The 19,014-nt window shown below is 42.1% G+C and overlaps 1 protein-coding gene across 50 annotated transcripts in view; it reads left to right on the top strand.

Annotated features, from left to right (window-relative positions):
* SIPA1L1 (signal induced proliferation associated 1 like 1) overlaps positions 1-19,014 on the top strand; it is a 428,639-nt gene that overhangs the window by 394,318 nt on the left and 15,307 nt on the right. For all 50 annotated transcript variants that reach the window (XM_063644113.1, XM_055288952.2, XM_055288937.2 and 47 more), the window contains 2 exons: positions 4,142-4,584; positions 18,596-18,835. In XM_063644113.1, the coding sequence (XP_063500183.1) occupies positions 4,142-4,584; positions 18,596-18,835 (683 nt within the window). The remainder of the gene's footprint in view (positions 1-4,141; positions 4,585-18,595; positions 18,836-19,014) is intronic.

The raw sequence follows: 19,014 nt of genomic DNA, 5'->3' as shown, positions 1-19,014 counted from the left end.
TAAGATTCCTAGCAGTGTACCTTCCTTGCACTATGAAAATGCTCTGCTCTTTCCTCTGCATGACCAAAGAGGAAATCATTCTGGCAAAGGGTGGTCGTTTGCTGCCATGGCCTTGCAGTTTCTGCTGCCATGGCCTTTAGATTGCTTTGAGATAAATTGTAACTCCTCATTGCTGTGCTTCTGCCATCCCCACAGGTCTGGTCATCTGATTCAGTCACTAACAATCCTGAAATGTTAGGAGTGGAAATGTGTTAGAAGTTGATTTTATTTGCTTACACAATTGCAAGCATGAGATGTGGTTGGAGCGTCAGTCCTGCTCCAGCCATGAGAGGACTCCAGCAGGACTGATGCTCCAACCATATCTTTGATTCTGCTGCAGTAGAGGAGGTGTAGGAGACAGACAGCTTCCCCTATGCCTCCTCTACCACTTCTCTTATCTTTCATAGCCATACACATTTCATCCTTTCACTATAGTAATACACAATTCCTTCTCACTTACAGTAAAATTGGGAATATGAGGTTATCATTCTCCAACCTCCCTCTTACTTTTTTCTCCACTCTTCTTTCCTGATACCACTATTGGGACGGGACACCCTCCCCATGCAGTTGATTTCCTTGGTGTGTCTGTTCACTGGAATGTGTATGTTTATATTCACGTCATTCTATAGAATGAGGATCATATTGTAGTTCATGCTTACTAGTTCACTATGGAAGATGCCCAGAGAACTTTAAATGAGAGATGCATGTGAGTTTTGCTATAGAAAAATGAATATTGAAGCTAAAAAAAAACAAGGGAGAGTTAGCGTGCCCTGCGCTTCTCTCTGAAGAGAAAGATTTACTGAGGAAAACCTTTCTATGAGGAAAATATTTACTGAGGCAAGTTATGACAATGTGATATTGTCACAAATCTACTTGTAAATGATAGATTATCCCAATTGATCTATAAATTTCCCCTCCCTCATTAATAATTTTTATACTGATTACATGGTAAAATAATATTTTGGGCACGTTGGGCTAGATAAAATATATTATTAAAATTAATTTCACATGTTTCTTTTCTACTTCTTACTAGAAAATTTAAAATTACATATATGGTTCCCATTATGTTTCTGTAGAAATGGATTATATACTTTACACTCTTGATACATCTCAATTCAAACCAGCCATGTTAAAAGTACTCAATAGCCACACATGACTAAGGGTCACCAGATTTCACAGCACAGGTCTGGAGCTAAAGAAGTTCTGTCCTTTGTAGGGACATGGATGAAACTGGAAAACATCATTCTCAGTAAACTATCGCAAGGACAAAAAACCAAACACCGCATGTTCTCACTCATAGGTGGGAATTGAACAATGAGAACACATGGACACAGGAAGGGGAACATCACACTCCGGGGACTGTTGTGGGGTGGGAGAGAGGGGAGGGACAGCATTAGGAGATATACCTAATGCTAAATGATGAGTTAATGGGTACAGCAAAACAACATGGCACATGGATACATATGTAGCAAACCTGCACATTGTGCACATGTACCCTAAAACCTAAAGTATAGTTAAAAAAAAAAAAGAATAAATAGCTTTATTACAGCACTTAGTAAGTTGTTATTGAGAAAAACTAGAGTAACACCAGTAAAGTAACTGGGATTGATTCTTTTTTCAAGGGGAAGAGATGTTTCACTTTGAGATGAAACTGGTGGCTGGATACGGTGGCTCACACCTGTAATCTTAGCATTTTGGAATGCCGAGGCAGGTGGATTGCTTGAGGTCAGGAGTTCGAGACGAGCCTGGCCAATATGATGAAGCCATCTCTACTAAAAATACAAGAAATTAGCCAGGTGCAGTGGCACACACCTGTAGTCCCAGCTACTCTGGAGGCTGAGACAGGAGAACCGCTTGAACCCGGGAGGCAGAGGTTGCAGTGAGCTGAGATCATGCCACTGCACTTCAGCCTGGGTGACAGATCAAGACTCTGTCAAAAAAAAAAAAAAAGAAACTGGCATGTCCTACTCCTGCCCCTCCCCTTAGCCAATGAAGAGCCTGCTCCTTCTCCATCAAAAGACACACACACACACACAAACACACACACACACACACACACACAGTTCCTTCTCTCCTCTTTTCTCTTAATCTCCAGCGTTCATCTGGACTTCCCGCCTCACTCTAATTTAAAATATTATGTTATTCAGATATCTTTTAAATTCGTATTTCTTTGGGAAACTTTATAAAATGTTCTTTCTAAGCATCTAAGCCAACGCGTGGAAAGAGTTCTATATGCTTTTTAAATTGAGATATAATTCACATACCACAGTATTTACCCATTTAAAATATACAATTGAGTGGGTTTTAGCAGCGTATTCACAGAGTTATGCAGCCAGCACCGCCTGATTCCTGGGCATTTTAATCACCACCACCGACTACTTGTCATCCCCTGGGAGACCTAGATGGTCACCAGTTTCTCTCTCTGGATTTGCCTACTCTGGACATTTCATATAAATGAAATTATACAATATGTGGTCTTTTGAGCCTGGCTTCTTTTGCTGATTATGTTCCCAAGATTCATCCATGTTGTAGCATGAATCATTCATTCCCTTTCATAGCTGAATAATATTCCATTTTATGGATATACCCTATTTTTTAATCCATGTATTAGTTGATGGACACTTGGATTTTTTGTTTGTTTTACTTTTTGACTATTATGAATAAATTGGCTGTAAACATCTATGTACAATGAAACATGCATTTTTATTTCTCTTCGATATATACCAACGTAGAATTGCAGCTGTTTTTCCATAGTTACCACCCCATTTTATATACCCAACATTGCCAACATTCATTATCATCTGCCTTTTTTATTATAGCCAAAGTGGCATCTTGTGGTTTTGATTTGTATTTCCCTAATAACTAATGGTATTGAATGTCTTTTGATGTGCATGTTGGACATTTGTTTTTTGGTGGTTTTTTTTTTTTTTTTTTTGGAGAAACGTCTATTCAAATCATTTGCCCATTGTTTAATTGGGTTATTTGAAGCACAAAAGTTTTAAATTTTTATGAAGTCCAGTTTATTTTTTTATTTTGTTTCATATGCTTTTGTTGTCATAGCTAAGAAACCATTTTATAACTGGAGGTCCTGAAGACTTACACGTATGTTTTCTTGTAAGAGCTTTATAGTTTTAGCTTTTACATTTAGATCTTTGATCATTTGTGAGTTTATTTTTCTATATGGTAAGGATCCAACTTTATTCTTTCTTTTTTTTTTTTTGACACAAGGTATCACTCTGTCACCAAGGCTGGAATGCAGTGCAGTGGCACAATCTCGGCTCACTGTAGCCTCAACCTCCTGGGCTCAAGCGATCCTCCCACCTCAGCCTCCTGTATAACTGGGACTATAGGCACACACCACCACACCTGGCTAATTTTTGTATTTTTTGTAGAAATGGGGTTTTGCTGTGTTACCCAGACTGGTCTTGAACTCCTGAGCTGAAGCAATCCACCTGCCCTGGCCTCCCAAAGTGCTGGGACTATAGGTGTGAGCCACTGCCGCAGTTCCAACTTTATTCTTTTTTGCATGTGAATATTCCGTTGTCTCACCATCATTTCATGATAAACCTAAGTTTTTCCCCGTTGAATTACTTTGGTACCACTGTATAAATTTCACCTCAAAGCATGTCTTAGAAGACTGTCTCCTAAACAGATGCTAATTGGAGAAGGAGCTCTCTCTAGGCATAAGTTTTATATTCAGCCTTCTATTTACTCTGAACAAATAGGGCTTTTAGAATTAATGTGCTTTCTAATTATAATCCCTTTGGAAATGTCATTTCGTTTCTCTTTTGAATATTAAAACTTTTAATGACAATTTAAATTTCTTCCTCACTAAAATAATCTCAATAGTATTGATACTTTAGCATAAATCAAATAATGAAAAATAGATTTAAAAAAAAAACACATTTCTAGTACTCTTTACCATGGATACTTCTGAATGGACCATAGTGACATAGGTACGCTGTCTTAGTGTGACTAGTCATTATTGGAACTTTTAGGCCTTCAGAGCCCTGTAACTAGAAATTAATCACAGTGTCATTTCTGTTATTCTCTTGTTCAGGAAGCAAACTTTGCACTCAAATAAATCTTGCTTCTCTTGCAGTCTGATAGCCACTACTCGAGCCACTCCAGTAGCAATACTCTCTCCAGCAATGCGTCGAGTGCCCATAGTGATGAGAAGTGGTACGATGGGGACCGCACAGAATCCGAACTCAACAGCTATAACTATCTGCAAGGCACCTCCGCTGACAGTGGCATTGACACCACCTCTTATGGCCCCAGCCACGGCAGCACCGCCTCGCTGGGGGCTGCCACATCATCACCTCGCTCAGGGCCAGGCAAGGAGAAAGTGGCACCCCTATGGCACAGCTCCAGTGAAGTAATCTCTATGGCAGATCGGACTTTGGAGACAGAGAGCCACGGCCTGGACCGGAAAACAGAGTCTTCCCTGAGCTTAGACATACACAGCAAGAGCCAAGCCAGCTCGAGCCCTCTGACAAGGGAGAACAGCACCTTCAGTATAAACGATGCTGCTTCCCACACAAGGTAACCACCCTTCCCCGCTGTCTCTCTGATTCCCAGCCCAGACCTAAGCCCAGTTCCCTGGCCTCAGCCCACTTTACTTTGCTCAATAGTGTACAAGGAAAGGAGGTTTTTCTGCAGTGACAATTATTTTTATATGTTTAATGCCTTTTATTTGCCTTCAAAATACTTTAATCCTACAATTTTAGTGCATTATTTTAAACTGTGAGAAAATTTTGCAGATTTATTCTTTTTAAAGTTGGGTTTGATTTTTAAAATAATGTTCCTGGCTACCACAATTTGAGAGGAAATTTGTAATTTTGTAATGTTGGCTTTCGGTGAGTGATAGGGAATATATACTGGGACAAGCTTTTGAAGACTATATTTTTAAATATTGACCATATTTTTAAAAGAAAGGGGTGTTTTCTGAGTAACAGAGCATCGTTTGCGATGCCAAGCACGTCCTTTATGTGCCTCTCAAGCCGAGAACCTCACTTACCTGATATGTACATGGTAACTTTTTTTCAGTAATTGGCTCCTGGCAGCGATGGGTTGAGAGTGGGGGATGTCCAACAGAAACGTGTAGCTAAAATTAGACACACCTTTCAGAATAGGAAAGTACACATTCCCCTGTATCCTTGGAGATCACACCTCTAGATAAAATAAATACTATTTGTCGTTTCCTCTTGATTGGAGCCTAAAATCCCAAATGTGACAAGATCCGTATAGGGAAGAAGCATCCCATCACTGTCTTTTTAGGCCTGTTGATCTCTGTGTGGTTTCTCCTTTTATCTTCGATTGTTGTCAGTCATTGATCAATGTGTGAGAGGATCTAACCTTGTTATCTTCTGGGTCTCCTGTGATTATGACCTCAAGAAAAATAGTAGAGGCTGGGTGTGGTGGCTCACGCCTGTAATCCCAGCGCTTTGGGAGGCCGAGGTGGGCAGATCACTTGAGGTCAGGGGTTTGAGACCAGCTTGGCCAACATGGTGAAAACCCGTCTCTACTAAAAGTACAGAAATTAGCTGGGCATCATGGCGGGCACCTGTAATCCCAGCTACTTGGGAGGCTGAGGTGGGAGAATTGCTTCAACCCAGGAGGCAGAGGTTGCGGTGAGCCAAGATCACGCAACTGCACTCTAGCCTGGGCAACAGAGTGAGGCTCTGTCTCAAAAAAAAAAAGATAGAAAAATAATAGAGAGGCTTAATTTAGTTTTTATTTTTCAAATGGAAAGGCACATAATCTGTCAGTAAACCCCAGATAACCTTAAGGAGAGAGGACATCCTCTACTTAATTTGGATTGCTTTCACTTGACCAGCTAAGTATTCTGTTTTCTCATGGAGTCTCTATTGTTACTTATCATTGAGCTTCCTTTCATTTAAAATGTCAGGCCCCATGGTATGAAGCCTTTCACGAGTTTTGTTTCTGTTTACTGCTACCACATTGCAGATCTCAAAATGATGGTGATAGGTCTGGAAACTCCATGGCTTCCAAGCAAAATGAAATTGGGAAAGTAGTCTCAGTATTCTTGAGTACTATGTATTCCGTTCCACAATTTAGAAAGTAGATTGTTTGATTCAAATGGTGTAAGAGACGTGTTTGCCAAAGTAGAACAGGAAGTGGGCATCAGATGCCGCAACCATATAGACAGAATCACACAAAACAGAATGATGACACTCGCTGGCTGTTCTTGGCACATCCCCATCTCAGTAGACTGTGCATTGACTTAGAACATTTTGCAGATCTGAATAGTTTCTCTCTGGTTTTTAAGTTTAGTTTGACTCCTATTTCTTTGGTTTTCAATTTGTCATTTTGAAAGGAGGATGCCTTTTTTTAAGAATGTCTTCCATCTGAAAATATTTCTCTGGTCCAATGTGATGGCCGAAGAAAGTTGGTTATAGAGATCTTGTCTCAAATGGCATCACCATGGAGTGAGATTGGAAAGAGCTGGGCCCCTGAAACCAAAGCACAGAATGTGCGGCTGTGCCATTATCTGACAAATCCCAGGGGATCAACAAAGCTCCCTGAAAAAAGCACCTGGGTTTGCATTATCTGAATGTGCTGACTGGAGCTGCCTGAAGGCCTCAAAGGATTATCTAAATTTTCTGCTTCTAACTGGAAGAATGCAGAATCATTGAAATCATCCTTTAGAAATAACTCTCCTATTGAAAGTCAAACTTACTAGAGAAGGGAAGAATGTGGCCATTCAGGGAGGGTGGCAGAGCTTCTCACCCACTCATTTGAGTCACATTCATTTCTAGACTCTGGTAAGTAGGGATGTTTTGAGACTTTGGTATGTTGATCTTGGCAGAGTGAGTTGGATAATCAGAGTTTTAGCAGCCTGCCTTTTCTGGAGGAAAGGGGACTTAGCCACCAAATGCACATTGCTATAGAAAAACTAAAATCACAGCAAATTAGAGTGTTTGTGTCCTCAGAAGACAGGAACAGCAATTAATGTAGAGATATCTTGACAGTGCTTAAAAGAGCTTGTACCTGGGACTCAGTAACAAAGTCTAAATTATAGTGATTAAGTTTCACGGCATCTTTCTGGCTGGGCTCCATTCCTACCTCCTCTGTCCTCTAGTCTCCCTCTTGATGATCATGCAGATCTTTTGTAGCTCCTCATGAGAGCTACATTAATACAGGTTGGTAATTACATAGAGTTGCTATATTTGAATGTCATTAAAAGAAGCCACACATACTGATAACTTTCTATAACTAAAAACGTCCATTAATTGCTCTAAATTATTGTTCCCTAGAATATATGTGTATATTTATGAAGCTTGGCAATTTAGGGAGAAAATTTGTTTTATTTTATTTTTTGGTAATGGCTGTTTCACTTTCAGATCTTAAAATGAACCACTGAAAAAAAAAATGATTAGTGGTAAGCCTAGGAGAGGTGAAGATAGTAGTAATTTAAGGACATTCTTACCAGCAGCATTCATTTTCTTCTTAGGGTTCTGGCCTTGGCAGTAGGCAGTGCCAGTGTATTTGGCAATCAAGGACCTCCTCAGTTAGTCCAAAATGCTCTAGACCTGCTGACCAATGCTGTTTCTGATGTTGGAGCTTAATTTAAGACCACACATGAGAAAGCTAAAAACCCTACATCATGCTTGCACATAGACATCTCTTCTGTAACTGATTGACCTGACTTGTTTTGGTGTCCACGGTTGTTAGCCAGCCATTCTCCAGGTCTCCTTCCTCTTGCTTCCCTAAGGCCCCCTCAGACACCTGTAGCCAATTAGTACCCACTTATGTGATCCACATATACCTTTTTACTGCCATCCAGTCAGTACAAGAGGATTTTTCACCCAATATGTTCATCCTAAGTATATTTGCATAGGCCATGCCAACATGAACATAATAGATCGATACTCAGTACATGCCAATGAGCAAATAGGAATAACTAGCTGGGCACAGTGACATGGGCCTATAGTCCCAGCTGCTCGGGAGGCTGAGGCAGGAGGATCATTTGTGCCCAGGAGTTAGAGGTCAATCTGGGCAACATAGCGAGCCACTGTCTCAAAAAAAAGAAAGAATGACTTTTCTTTATGTTTTTTGCCTGATGACTCAAACCAGTTCAAAAGTTACATAAATCCTCAACTCCTGGCTCTTAGAAAACCACTATTTTGAAGGTTATTGTACGGATGCATCAGTATTTGCACAGAGCTGCAGTGCTTATAGGTATAGGTATGAGAGCGTACATAGTCTTTGTGTAGCATGAAGTCTTAGTAAACTGTCATGTCTACATAAAAGTTTTTAAACTCTACGAAGTATGACAAGGAAGAACTTTAGAACAGCTTATAGGCAAATATCAGTCAGGATCTAGATATATGTTGGTCAGTGTCTGACATTATCACTGGAAGAACTGGTTAAAGACCAAGAAAAATGCCTGCCCACAGTTGTCAACACAGTTCAATTTCATGAATATGCTTTTTCTGGTTGATCTAATAAGTTAACTGTTCATGCCACAAAAGCTGTATGTTTCTTGAGAGCTGAGGAAAAGAAAGGCTTCTTATGTGTGGTTTACATTGAACATTAGGACTGCCTCAGGCTACTCTGGCACACTGGGCTGTCTGTGTGCCTCTGTGTATGTGCTGGTGTTTAAATTTTGTTCTCTGCACCCTCATTGGCATCCTATGTATGTGAGAAATATGCCTTCCATCTTTGTTTAGAAGTTACTCAGTTGTCTTTACCTGTAACATTTCCTTCTCTAAATCTTTTCTGCCTGGAAATTTTTTTTAGTTACTAACAATTAATTGCCTCTCTTTTATATTTTTTCCTTAAGATGAGAATGTTATTTTTCTAAATATTATGGACTAACTCAGAACTTGAAAGTTCAACCTCTAAAATAACAAAACCAGAACTTCTCTTAAGAGATGTGGTTGACTCTATTTGCCTTAGCCTAGATTGTGGGTATGGATCATTTTAATTGGCAATTTTTGCTTTGTGTCACCTCACACAATGAACATTCACAATTTTGTTATATCTTGCTGTTACATGGCAGAACTCCAGGTGATCTGGCCTAAGCGATCTTGCCACACCTCTTCCAACTTTTGGGGGTGGGTGGTTATTTTATCCAGAACCAGTTACTTTTAGTAACCTCAAAGACTGAAAAATAGAACCACTGAGGAAGAAATTTCAAGTGAACCTTGAGAAAATGAGCCCTCTGTCAAGCCACAAATTCTTGATGCAGATCTCACCAACAAAACATTTTTTTGCTTTGTTCTATGAAGCAACTAATCCGTTCATTCAGTTGATGTAGCAAGCCCAAATTCTTCAAGTGTCATTAAATCATAAGGCCAAAAGGAATTCAGAAAGGGCAGAGAGTCCATTCTTTGTCATATGTAAAGCATTCTACCAGGATGAGAATTCGTATAATTGCTTTATTGGGTGGGGTGGGGGGGAAGGAAAGAAAATAATCTCAAGAGATTTCACAGCTTTTCTCTCTTTTTTTTTTTTTTAAGACAGGGTCTCTCATTCTGTCACTCAGGCTAGAGTTCAGTGGTGGCCCCGCAGCTCACTATAGCCTCAACCTTCTGGGCTCCAGTGATCCTCCCACCTCAGCCTCCTGGTATGTGGGACTACAGGCATGCACCACCATGCTAAGCTAGTTTTTAATATTTTTGTAGAGACAGGGTCTCATCATGTTGCCCAGGCTGGTCTCATACTCCTGTGCTCAAGCAGTCCTCTCACCTTAGCCTCCCAAAGTGCAGGAATTACCAGCATGAGCCACTGAGCCTGGCCCACACAACTTTTCTAAATAATTTCAGTATATAATAAGTCCTCTCCCTTTTCAATATTTAATTCCATTCCTCTAGCTACAGCTCAAATACACAATTAAGAAAGAATAAATTTTTTTTATGAGCTGAGTGTTTTCTAAACATGAAGATTTTTGACGTCTAAGATTCTGAGAACATGTGTTGGCCCTGCTTGCCTTAACCTAGTTATTGGATATAGAGTATTGACTATAACGTGGTCATTTGCAAAAAAAAGAAAGAAGGGAGATTTGGTATAGCTCTCTATCCCCAGGCAAGTTGAGAGAGGAACATAGGGAAAATAGATTTGGAGCCTGAGACCCTGGTTCAAGTCTCAGTTCTACCATTGATCAGCTATGTGGCCTGTGGCCAGTTGTACCATTTCACCTGGCTTGTCCCTCATCTGTAATCTAGGAGATGGCATATTGGCCATGGAATACACCATAGGATTTTAAGGTATACAAATTAAACAGATACAAGCACATGGTGACAAATGAAGATGGCTTACTATTGCATCTTTCAGTTCACTGGCCAGCAAACTGCATTTCAGCAGTCAGCTTGTTCAGATTCTACACAATAGACAGCAGGTCAGAAACTAAGTGGCTAACTAAGTAGCAGGTCAGAAACTAAGCCTGCAGCTGGTAATGTGCCATGTCATACACATTAGCATAGCCTAGTACCACCAAACCAAAGTCCTGTTCCACATACTAAATGGCTGTTTGTATATGTTTGTTGGAAATAAAAAAGATTATCAAATGTATTGCAAACTGTAAATGTCATTTTAAGACCAAAGGTTTTTTGTCATTTCCTTTTGTAAGCTCTTCATCACCTGCCTTAACAATTTTCTAGTGACTTTTCTTTTAACAAGCAAGTATCTCCCACAGCTCTTATAACTACACTTTGTGTGTTTCATCCTATAATCGTATTTTCTCTTCTCAAGCTTCCGGCTTTGTTTTCTTTATCCTTTTTAGATGCAAAACCTGGACATGACACTCTTCTCAGCTATGCCCAATAAAATGATAATGTTCATAGACACCTTGTTAGCTCCTTATTAAATAGCTTAGCATTACAGGCTTTTCACCTGGTGGTCCACGGTGATCCCTGAGGCTTCTGCTGCTGCATATAGCTAGCCACTGATTTCCCTATGCTGTATGTATTAATATGCCCTTATTATACTGTTTAATATCTGCCTTTTATAGATGGACAATTTTTCTTTACTGCAGTCACTTGGATATCTTCTTTGTCAACTTAATCATCCCTACTTCACTTGCTTGTTTTCCCCCCAGTCCTTTGGAATTAGTGTCTTCTAAATTGTGTTCCGTACTGTACTCTGTTGGATAGAGTACAGAATTGGCTAGTGCTGAACACAGTGGGAGGAGCCCTCCTTAATCATTATCCTCCATATTATCTGTCACCCAAAGGCTTGTTATTTGTACAAGCAATCACAGGAAACCCGGTCAGCTCTCCTCCCCTTGGTATTAGACCAGCATTCAGCCATTGCCCAGATTTTGCCACAGCCATTTGACAGGTGACTAATTGCTGCTCTCTGCTTCCTGAAAATATCATCTTCAGCAGGCCAAGCTTCTCTAAAACCCCCTTGCCATGCTTAAATAGTAGATGACTCCAAGTTTTCCCATCAGCAGCTTTCTACAGCATAGACAGTGGCTGGCAGGTGTTTTTCACAGGATGTGATGATCTCAGTGACGATGCAGGAATTCACAGCAGTCTCCCCAGGCCTCATAGGTTCAGCACTCTGGGCCTTGATTGATGACATTCAGGCTTCCCAATCCTGTGTGGCTCATTGCTTGGCAAAGTCAGCAAATAGATGTAGGTCCTCCTTGTAAAGCAGCACCCGCTGAGAGTAGCATCTTTTTTGCAGATGGGTCATCTGGCATCCCCTCCTATAAAGCCTCGCCATAGCTGGGAATGTAAAATCACCAAGTTGCTGTACATGTGGTCCATGGTTTCATTTGAGCATCAGGTCAAGATGAGCAGTTTGGACAGATGCAGGCTGTCCCAGATCCTCGGTGACCTCATTGCCTCTCTTCTTTTCTTTTCTTCTTTTTGAAACAGTCTCGCTCTGTTGCCAGGCTGGAGTGCAGTAGCACGATCTTGGCTCACTGCAACCTCTGCCTCCCAGGTTCAAGTGATTCCCTTGCCTCAGCCTCCCGAGTAGCTGGGACTACAGGTGCATGCCATCATGCCCGGCTAATTTCTTTTATTTTAGTAGAGACGGGGTTTCACCTTGTTGGCCAGGATGGTCTCGATTTCCTGACCTGGTGATCCACCCACCTCGGCCTCCCAAAGTGCTGGGATTACAAGTGTGAGCCACTGCACCCGGCCTCTTTTATATGGGGTATCATGTACTTGTGTATCCTCTCTTCCTTTTCAAAATTAACATCCTGACATGGCTAGACAGAATCTAAGGTTGTTCCTTTTTAGGAAAGGAGAAATGCCCTATAGCTCATAGAAAAATTAAAGTTACTAGTTTCTTCATGTAGAATTTAGAGACACCTTGAGTAAATTTCTAGTGATTCCAATTTGGCCATACTCAGTTAAACTCACTTCTTATACATTGATAAAAGTAACAGATATTGCAGTTATTATTTCCTGTTATATCTAATGCTCTTTTCCTTTTGTTAGATATTATTGGTTCGTTCCCTTCTTACGTAATTCCTATGACGAGATTTAACTCTCTGTGAGTAAAATGAAATTGCAGCCTATTAAATTAATATGAAATTTCCAGGATAATGAAAGAGCCCAGCCACACAGCTCCCCTTAAAAAGTATGAAGCTGATAGCTTCATGGTAGTTGTGTTGTAATTTAATCTACTTCAGAGATTCTTAGGTGAAGTGTATGGGTGCACATCCCTTGACGCAGTCTCAGGCCAGTGGGTTGGTCAGCTGCAAGGAGCCACCCACAGCTGTGCCCAGAGACAGACTCATTTTAGACTGGGAGGAGTCGAGGGGCTAATGCAGTATTTCTTCAACCCAAAAAAACATCAGAATACTTTGGAAATGTGTTAAAATACAGATTTCTGGGGCTCTGGAAGATCTAACACAAGCCCAGGATTCCCCAGTTACATCAGTACCTACAGGTGGCCACTTTCTGTGGCTTGAGAAACACTGCTGCCACGACTTCACCTTCTTCACCTAGACAATATGGAACTGGATTTTGACCGTCATAACAATATGTATAATTCAACTGGATGTGAGTAAGCAGTAGGCCTCAGCTGGTGTGAACACTTGGCGGACATTTTACCTAATCTTCCGGGCATCATTCCTCCTTTACTAAATTAAATATCTAGGATTGGGACACAAGAAAGTATGCCTTGGGAGAGCTCCCAGGTGACGCTCACAGGCCCACTGAATTAGAGGCTGTGTGTACTAAAGTGCGCAACTTCATGCTGTGAGTTGTGTGCATTAAAGAAGAAAGCCATACCAGTGAATTGTTCATTTGTTTCTCTCCTACCTTTGTGCCTAAATCTAATCAATTAAGTGGGGCTGTCTCAATTATAACCACTAGTGAAAAGAAGTGCACTGGCATTTCACACCTGGGAGCTAGTGTCAGCCCATTGTGTTCATAGATAAAACCAGGAATCGGGGTTGATCTTGTTTAACCATTTATCCTTTTAAGAATACACGTGAAAGCCAGGTGTGGCAGTGTGCACTTGTAGTCCTGGCTACTTGGGCTAAGGTGGAAGGATTGCTTAAGCCCAGGAGGCTGAGGCTATAGTGAGCTGTGATTGCACCACTACACTCTAGTCTGAGCAACGGAGCAAGACCCTGTCTCAAAAACAAAAACAAAAATTAAGAAAATCATAGCCTTATTTTGTCTGTTTTGGGACTTTATATAAATGGAATCATACTATCTGCATTAATTTGTGTCCTGTGTCTTTAAGTCAACATTATGTTGCTAAGATTTATCCATGTGTTGCAGGTAACATTAGCTTATCTCCATTGCTATGTTATAGTTACAGTGTGAGAATATAGCAGCTCATTTATCCACTGTACTGTTGATAAACATTTGGATTGTTTCCAATTTTGAATATTCAGAATCTTGGCTTTTTTTTTTTCCCCCTCTTCTTTTTATTTTTTTGAGATAGAGTCTCATTTTGTCACCCAGGCTGGAGTATAGTGGTGTGAACTTGGCTCACTGCAGCCTCAACCTCCTGAGCTCAAGCAGTCCTCCCACCTCAGGCCCCCAAGTAGCTGGGTTTACAAGCACACGCCACCACACCTGGCTAATTTTTTTATTTTTTATGGAAACAGGGTTTCGCCATATTGCCCAGGCTGGTCTCAAACTCCTGAGCTCAAGTAATCTGCCCGCCTCAGCCTCCCAAAATGCTGGCATTACAGGTGTGAGCCACTGCACCCAGCTGATATTAAGAAATCTTGTACATGTCCTTTTGTACACATACATATATGTTTCTTTTGAGTTTCTTGGAATGCGATATCCATGTCAAGAATATACATATGTTCAAGTTAGTAGAGTCTCTGAACTAGTTTTCCAAAGTGGTCGTAACAAGTAGCACTCCCACCAGCAGTGTGTGAGAGCTCTAGTGCTTCACATCCTTTCTGGCACTTGATATTATAAGTCTTTTTAATGTAGCCATTCTGGTAGATGTGTAGTGATCCTTCATTGTGGTTTTAATTTGCATTTTCCTAGTAACTGATGATGTTGAGCACCAGTGTTTATTGATCTAGGCTCACTGCAACTTCCGCCTCCCGGGTTCAAAGAATTCTCTGGGCTTAGCCTCCCAAGTAGCTGGGACTACAGGTGTGTGCCACCACACCCAGCTATTTTTGTGTTTTTAGTAGAGACAGGGTTTCATCATGTTGGCCAGGCTGGTCTCAAATTCCTGACCTCAGGTGATCTGCCCGCCCCGGCCCCCAAAGTGCTGGGATTACAGACCTGAGACACTGCACCTGGCTTATTGTGGGACTTTTTAATATCAAAATAGCTTCAGATTTACAGAAAAGTTGCAAAGATAGAGTTCCCATAAACCCCTCACCAAGTTTCCCCTGTTGGCATCATCTTACATTAGTGTAGTACATTTATTATAGCTTGAGAATCAATATTCCTTCAGCACTTTAAATATGTTATCCCACACTCTGTGGACCTGTAGGGTTTCCACCAAGAAGTTTGCTGCCAGATGTATTGGAGCTCCCTTTTATTTGCTTCTTTTTTCTTGCTACTTTCAGATATCCTTTCTTTATCCTTGACCTTTGAGAGTTTGATTAATATATGCCTTGAAGTAGTCTTATTTGGGTGGGATCTTTTTGGAGTTCTGTGACCTTCTTGTACCTGGATATTTATATCTTTCTCCAGGTTTGGAAATGTTCATTATTCTTTTGAATGAACTTTGTGCCCCTATCTCCTTCTCTCTCTACGTCCTCTTTAGGGTCAGTAATTCTTGGATTTACCCTTTTGACAGGACGGGCACGGTGGCTCACGCCTGTAGTCAATCCTAGCACTTTGGGAGGCCAAGGCTGGCAGATCACTTGAGGTCAGGAGTTTAAGACCATCCTGGCCAACATGGTGAAACTCTGTCTCTACTAAAAATACAAAAATTAGCCAGGCATGGTGGCAGGTGCCTGTAATCACAGCTACTTAGGAGGCTGAAGCAGAAAACCTGGGAGCGGAGGTTGCAGTGAGCCAAGATAGTGCCACTGCACTCCAACCTGGGTGGAGACTCTGTCTAAAAAAAAAAAAAGAAAAACAAATTTACCCTTTTGAGGCTATTTTCTAGCTCTTGTAGGCATGTTTCATTTTTTATTCTTTTTTCTTCTGTGACTATATTTTCATGTAGCCTGTCTTTGAGCTCACTAGTTCTTCCTTCTGCTTGATCAATTCCGCTTTTGAGAAACTGATATATTTTTCAGTTTGTCAATTGAATTTTTCAACTCCAGAAATTCTGCTTGGTTTTTAAATTACTATTTCAATCTCTTTGATCTCTTTGTTAAATTTTTGACAGAATTCAGAATTCCTTCTCTGTGATATCTTGAAGTTTATTGAACTTGCTCGAGGACAGGTATTTTGAATTCTCTGTCTGAATTCTGTGTCACTCTGGGATTGGTCACTGATGCTTTAGTTGGTTCATTTGGTGAGGTTATGTCTTCCTGGATGTTCTTGATGCCTGTGTACATTCATCAGTGTCTGAGCATTGAAGAGTTAAGTATTTATTCCAATCTTGGCAGCCTGGGCTTGTTTGTACCGGTCCTTCTGGAGAAGGCTTTCCATGTATTCAAATGGGACTGTTGTGATCTTAGCTTGTGGTCACTGTAGATGTATCAACACTAGGGGGCGCCCTAAGTCCAGGAACGCTTTGACTCACCAACTCCAAGAAGCACTGCCTTGATGGGCTTGGATAAGATAAGGGAGAATTCCCTGGGTTGCTAGGCAGTGTCTCTCTCTCTCTCTCTTCCCTCTCAGAAGGAGTCTCTCTCTCTGGTGGGTTGCCTAGAGTTGGGGAAGGTGATTCAAGCACTCCCATGGCCACCACAGCTGGCACTGCACAGGGTCAGACCTGAAGATAGCACAGTACTGGGTCTTGCTGCCTGGCTACCACCGATGATTACTCAAGGCCCAGGGGCTGGTTAGTCAGCAGGTGGTGAATCCTGCTGGGTCTGGGCCTTTCGCTTCAGGGCAGCGGACTCTGTTCTGGCCCTGGGTGGGTCTGGAACGCCATTCAGGAGCAAAGTTCTGGAATCGAGGGCTTCAGGATTTCGCCTGCTTTATTTTCCTGTGGCTGAGCTGCTACTCAGGATGTAAGACAAAGCCCTCTGTACTCTTTCCTTTCCTTTCCCCAAGTGGAAGGAGCCTCTCCCCAGGCTTCCCTGCCTGGAGTTGGAGGACTGGGACTGGTGGTGTAGGCACTCCCTTGGCCACCATGGCTGGTGTCACGTGGGGTCATGTGCACCCCAAGTCCACTTCTTCCTAGACCAGTGCAGCTCTGGGGCTCGTTCAAGGACTGCAGTCCCTGTGGCCTGACTGCCACTCATATGTATTCAGGGCCCCAGGCCACCTTGGTCAGCTGGTGGCAGAACCATCTGGGACTCAGCTTCCTCCCACTCTGGCTGAGAATTCCCCTCTGGCCCAGAGCTGGTCTAAATGCTCTGTCCGTGGGTGCCAGCAGAATTCTGTTCAGTGTTGTGCTCTGCTGTGACAGGCCAGCAGTGAGTTCCAATGCAAAGTCCCACACCCTCTCCCTCCCTGACGTGCACAGATTCTCTCTCCAAGCTGCGGTGCCAGGGGTGGGGGAGGGAGCATAGGCAATGCAGGACCATCTTTCCCACCCTCTTCAGCGGCTCTTTTCCCTTGATATGATGTGACAAGCAGGTACTGTGATCACTCACCTGATTTTGGATTCTTATGAAGGTGCTTTTTTATGTGGATAGTTGTTCAATTTGGTGTTCCTGTGGAGGGACAGTTGTTAGAGGGTTCTATTCAGTTATCTTCCTCCCCAAGTCAATATTGATACAGTATTATTAACAAGAGTCCATACTTTATTTAGGTCAGGACCATTCGTTTTCGACAAATGAAAGTGCCATCGAGGAAGGCTTTGGGACCACATACTGTTAATTAAACCTCAAGTAAAAATAACTGAAAGTCTGTTGTAGCAAGAGTCAGCCATCTTTGGTCTCACCCCATGCTGGAGAACTCAGAAAGGCTCAAATAGTGTGGTCCTGTGAGACCACTGGGCAGGAAGTATGAAAATCCTACAGTTAAAGGCCTTCCACCTTTAACATAAGTTTCAGTCAACTAAAACTCTCATCCCTTATTTTGAAAATCTTGCCTTTTTCTCTTCTGGAATTCTTGAAACCCCTGAGTTTTGGACTCTTCAGTCATGCAGACTTTAGTTTTATAATCTTTTTTATTTTTGAGACAGAGTCTTGCTCTGTCACCCAGGCTGGAGTGCAGTGGCGCAATCTTGGCTCACTGCAACTTCTGCCTCCTGGGTTCAAGCGATTCTCCTGCCTCAGCCTCCCAAGTAGTTGGGATTACAAGCGAACACCACCATGCCCAGCTAATTTTTGTATTTTTAGTAGAGACAGGATTTCACCATGTTGGTCAGGCTGGTCTCGAACTCATGACCTCAGATGATCCACCAGCCTCAGCCTCCCAACGTGCTGGGATTACAGGCGTAAGCCACCCCGCCCAGCCCTAGTTTTGTAATCTTTAACTGATGTTGCCCTAGTTTTGTAATCTTTAACCGATGTTTGAAATACATTGACGAGCAGCTTCCAGAGCCAATAGGAATGCTAGCTGCCATGGGGAGGGGGCGCTCACTGTGCCCCTTGGCCTTGGATGTGAGTCTGAAGAGCCATAGCCCTGATTGAGTCTCCTCTCCCCTCCTCAGCTTGGTCCTAGAGAGCATCACCACAATCCCTAGTTGTGAGGAAAGCAAGACAGAGGCGTGGAGACGGTAGACCTTTTACTTCTCTTTCTTCTGTCTCTTGCCACTGCCAAACTTCCGTGACAAACATCAGTGGTGCCAATGTGAAAAAAGTGAAAAAAGTTGAAAGTGTCCCTGACAGTCTTAAGTATTTTTACTTTTTAAAGTGCAGACTAAGCCCTAACGGTCATCTGTCACTTTGAGAGCAGCCATTTAAATTATAGTGAGAAAGCCAGGAAGGCCAGTCAGGCATCGCCGTTAATAGTTCATGAAAAATTCACTGTTGTTCAACCCAGCCATCACCCGTACCCCGGACAACACTTTTATAGCTGACATAATGATCCTGAGGTACACATGTCTTTGCCCTGCTTCTCCTCAGTACCATGAGCTCCCGACACTCTGCCAGCCCAGTGGTTTTCACCAGTGCCCGAAGTTCACCTAAAGAAGAGCTTCATCCAGCCGCCCCCTCACAGCTCGCACCATCCTTCTCCTCCTCCTCCTCCTCCTCCTCTGGTCCTAGGAGTTTTTACCCTCGCCAGGGCGCTACTAGCAAGTACCTGATTGGATGGAAAAAACCCGAAGGAACCATAAACTCCGTGGGATTTATGGACACGAGAAAGTAAGAGTTACTTTGCTTCCCTTGCTGGTGGCTTGCTTTTAATAGGACAGAGAATAGAAAACCTTGGCGTGATCTCTTACAACAAAAGAGGCCAGGCTAGGGGGTTGGCAGGAGTTGGTCTGTTGGTGGGATTATTATTTTTTTTTCCTAAGTAATATTTTCTTAAATTATTTCTCTGC

The sequence above is a fragment of the Symphalangus syndactylus genome, chromosome 8 (assembly GCF_028878055.3).
Source record: "Symphalangus syndactylus isolate Jambi chromosome 8, NHGRI_mSymSyn1-v2.1_pri, whole genome shotgun sequence".
Classification (NCBI taxonomy): Eukaryota; Metazoa; Chordata; class Mammalia; order Primates; family Hylobatidae; genus Symphalangus; species Symphalangus syndactylus.
This window is presented reverse-complemented; position numbering and strand designations above follow the sequence as displayed.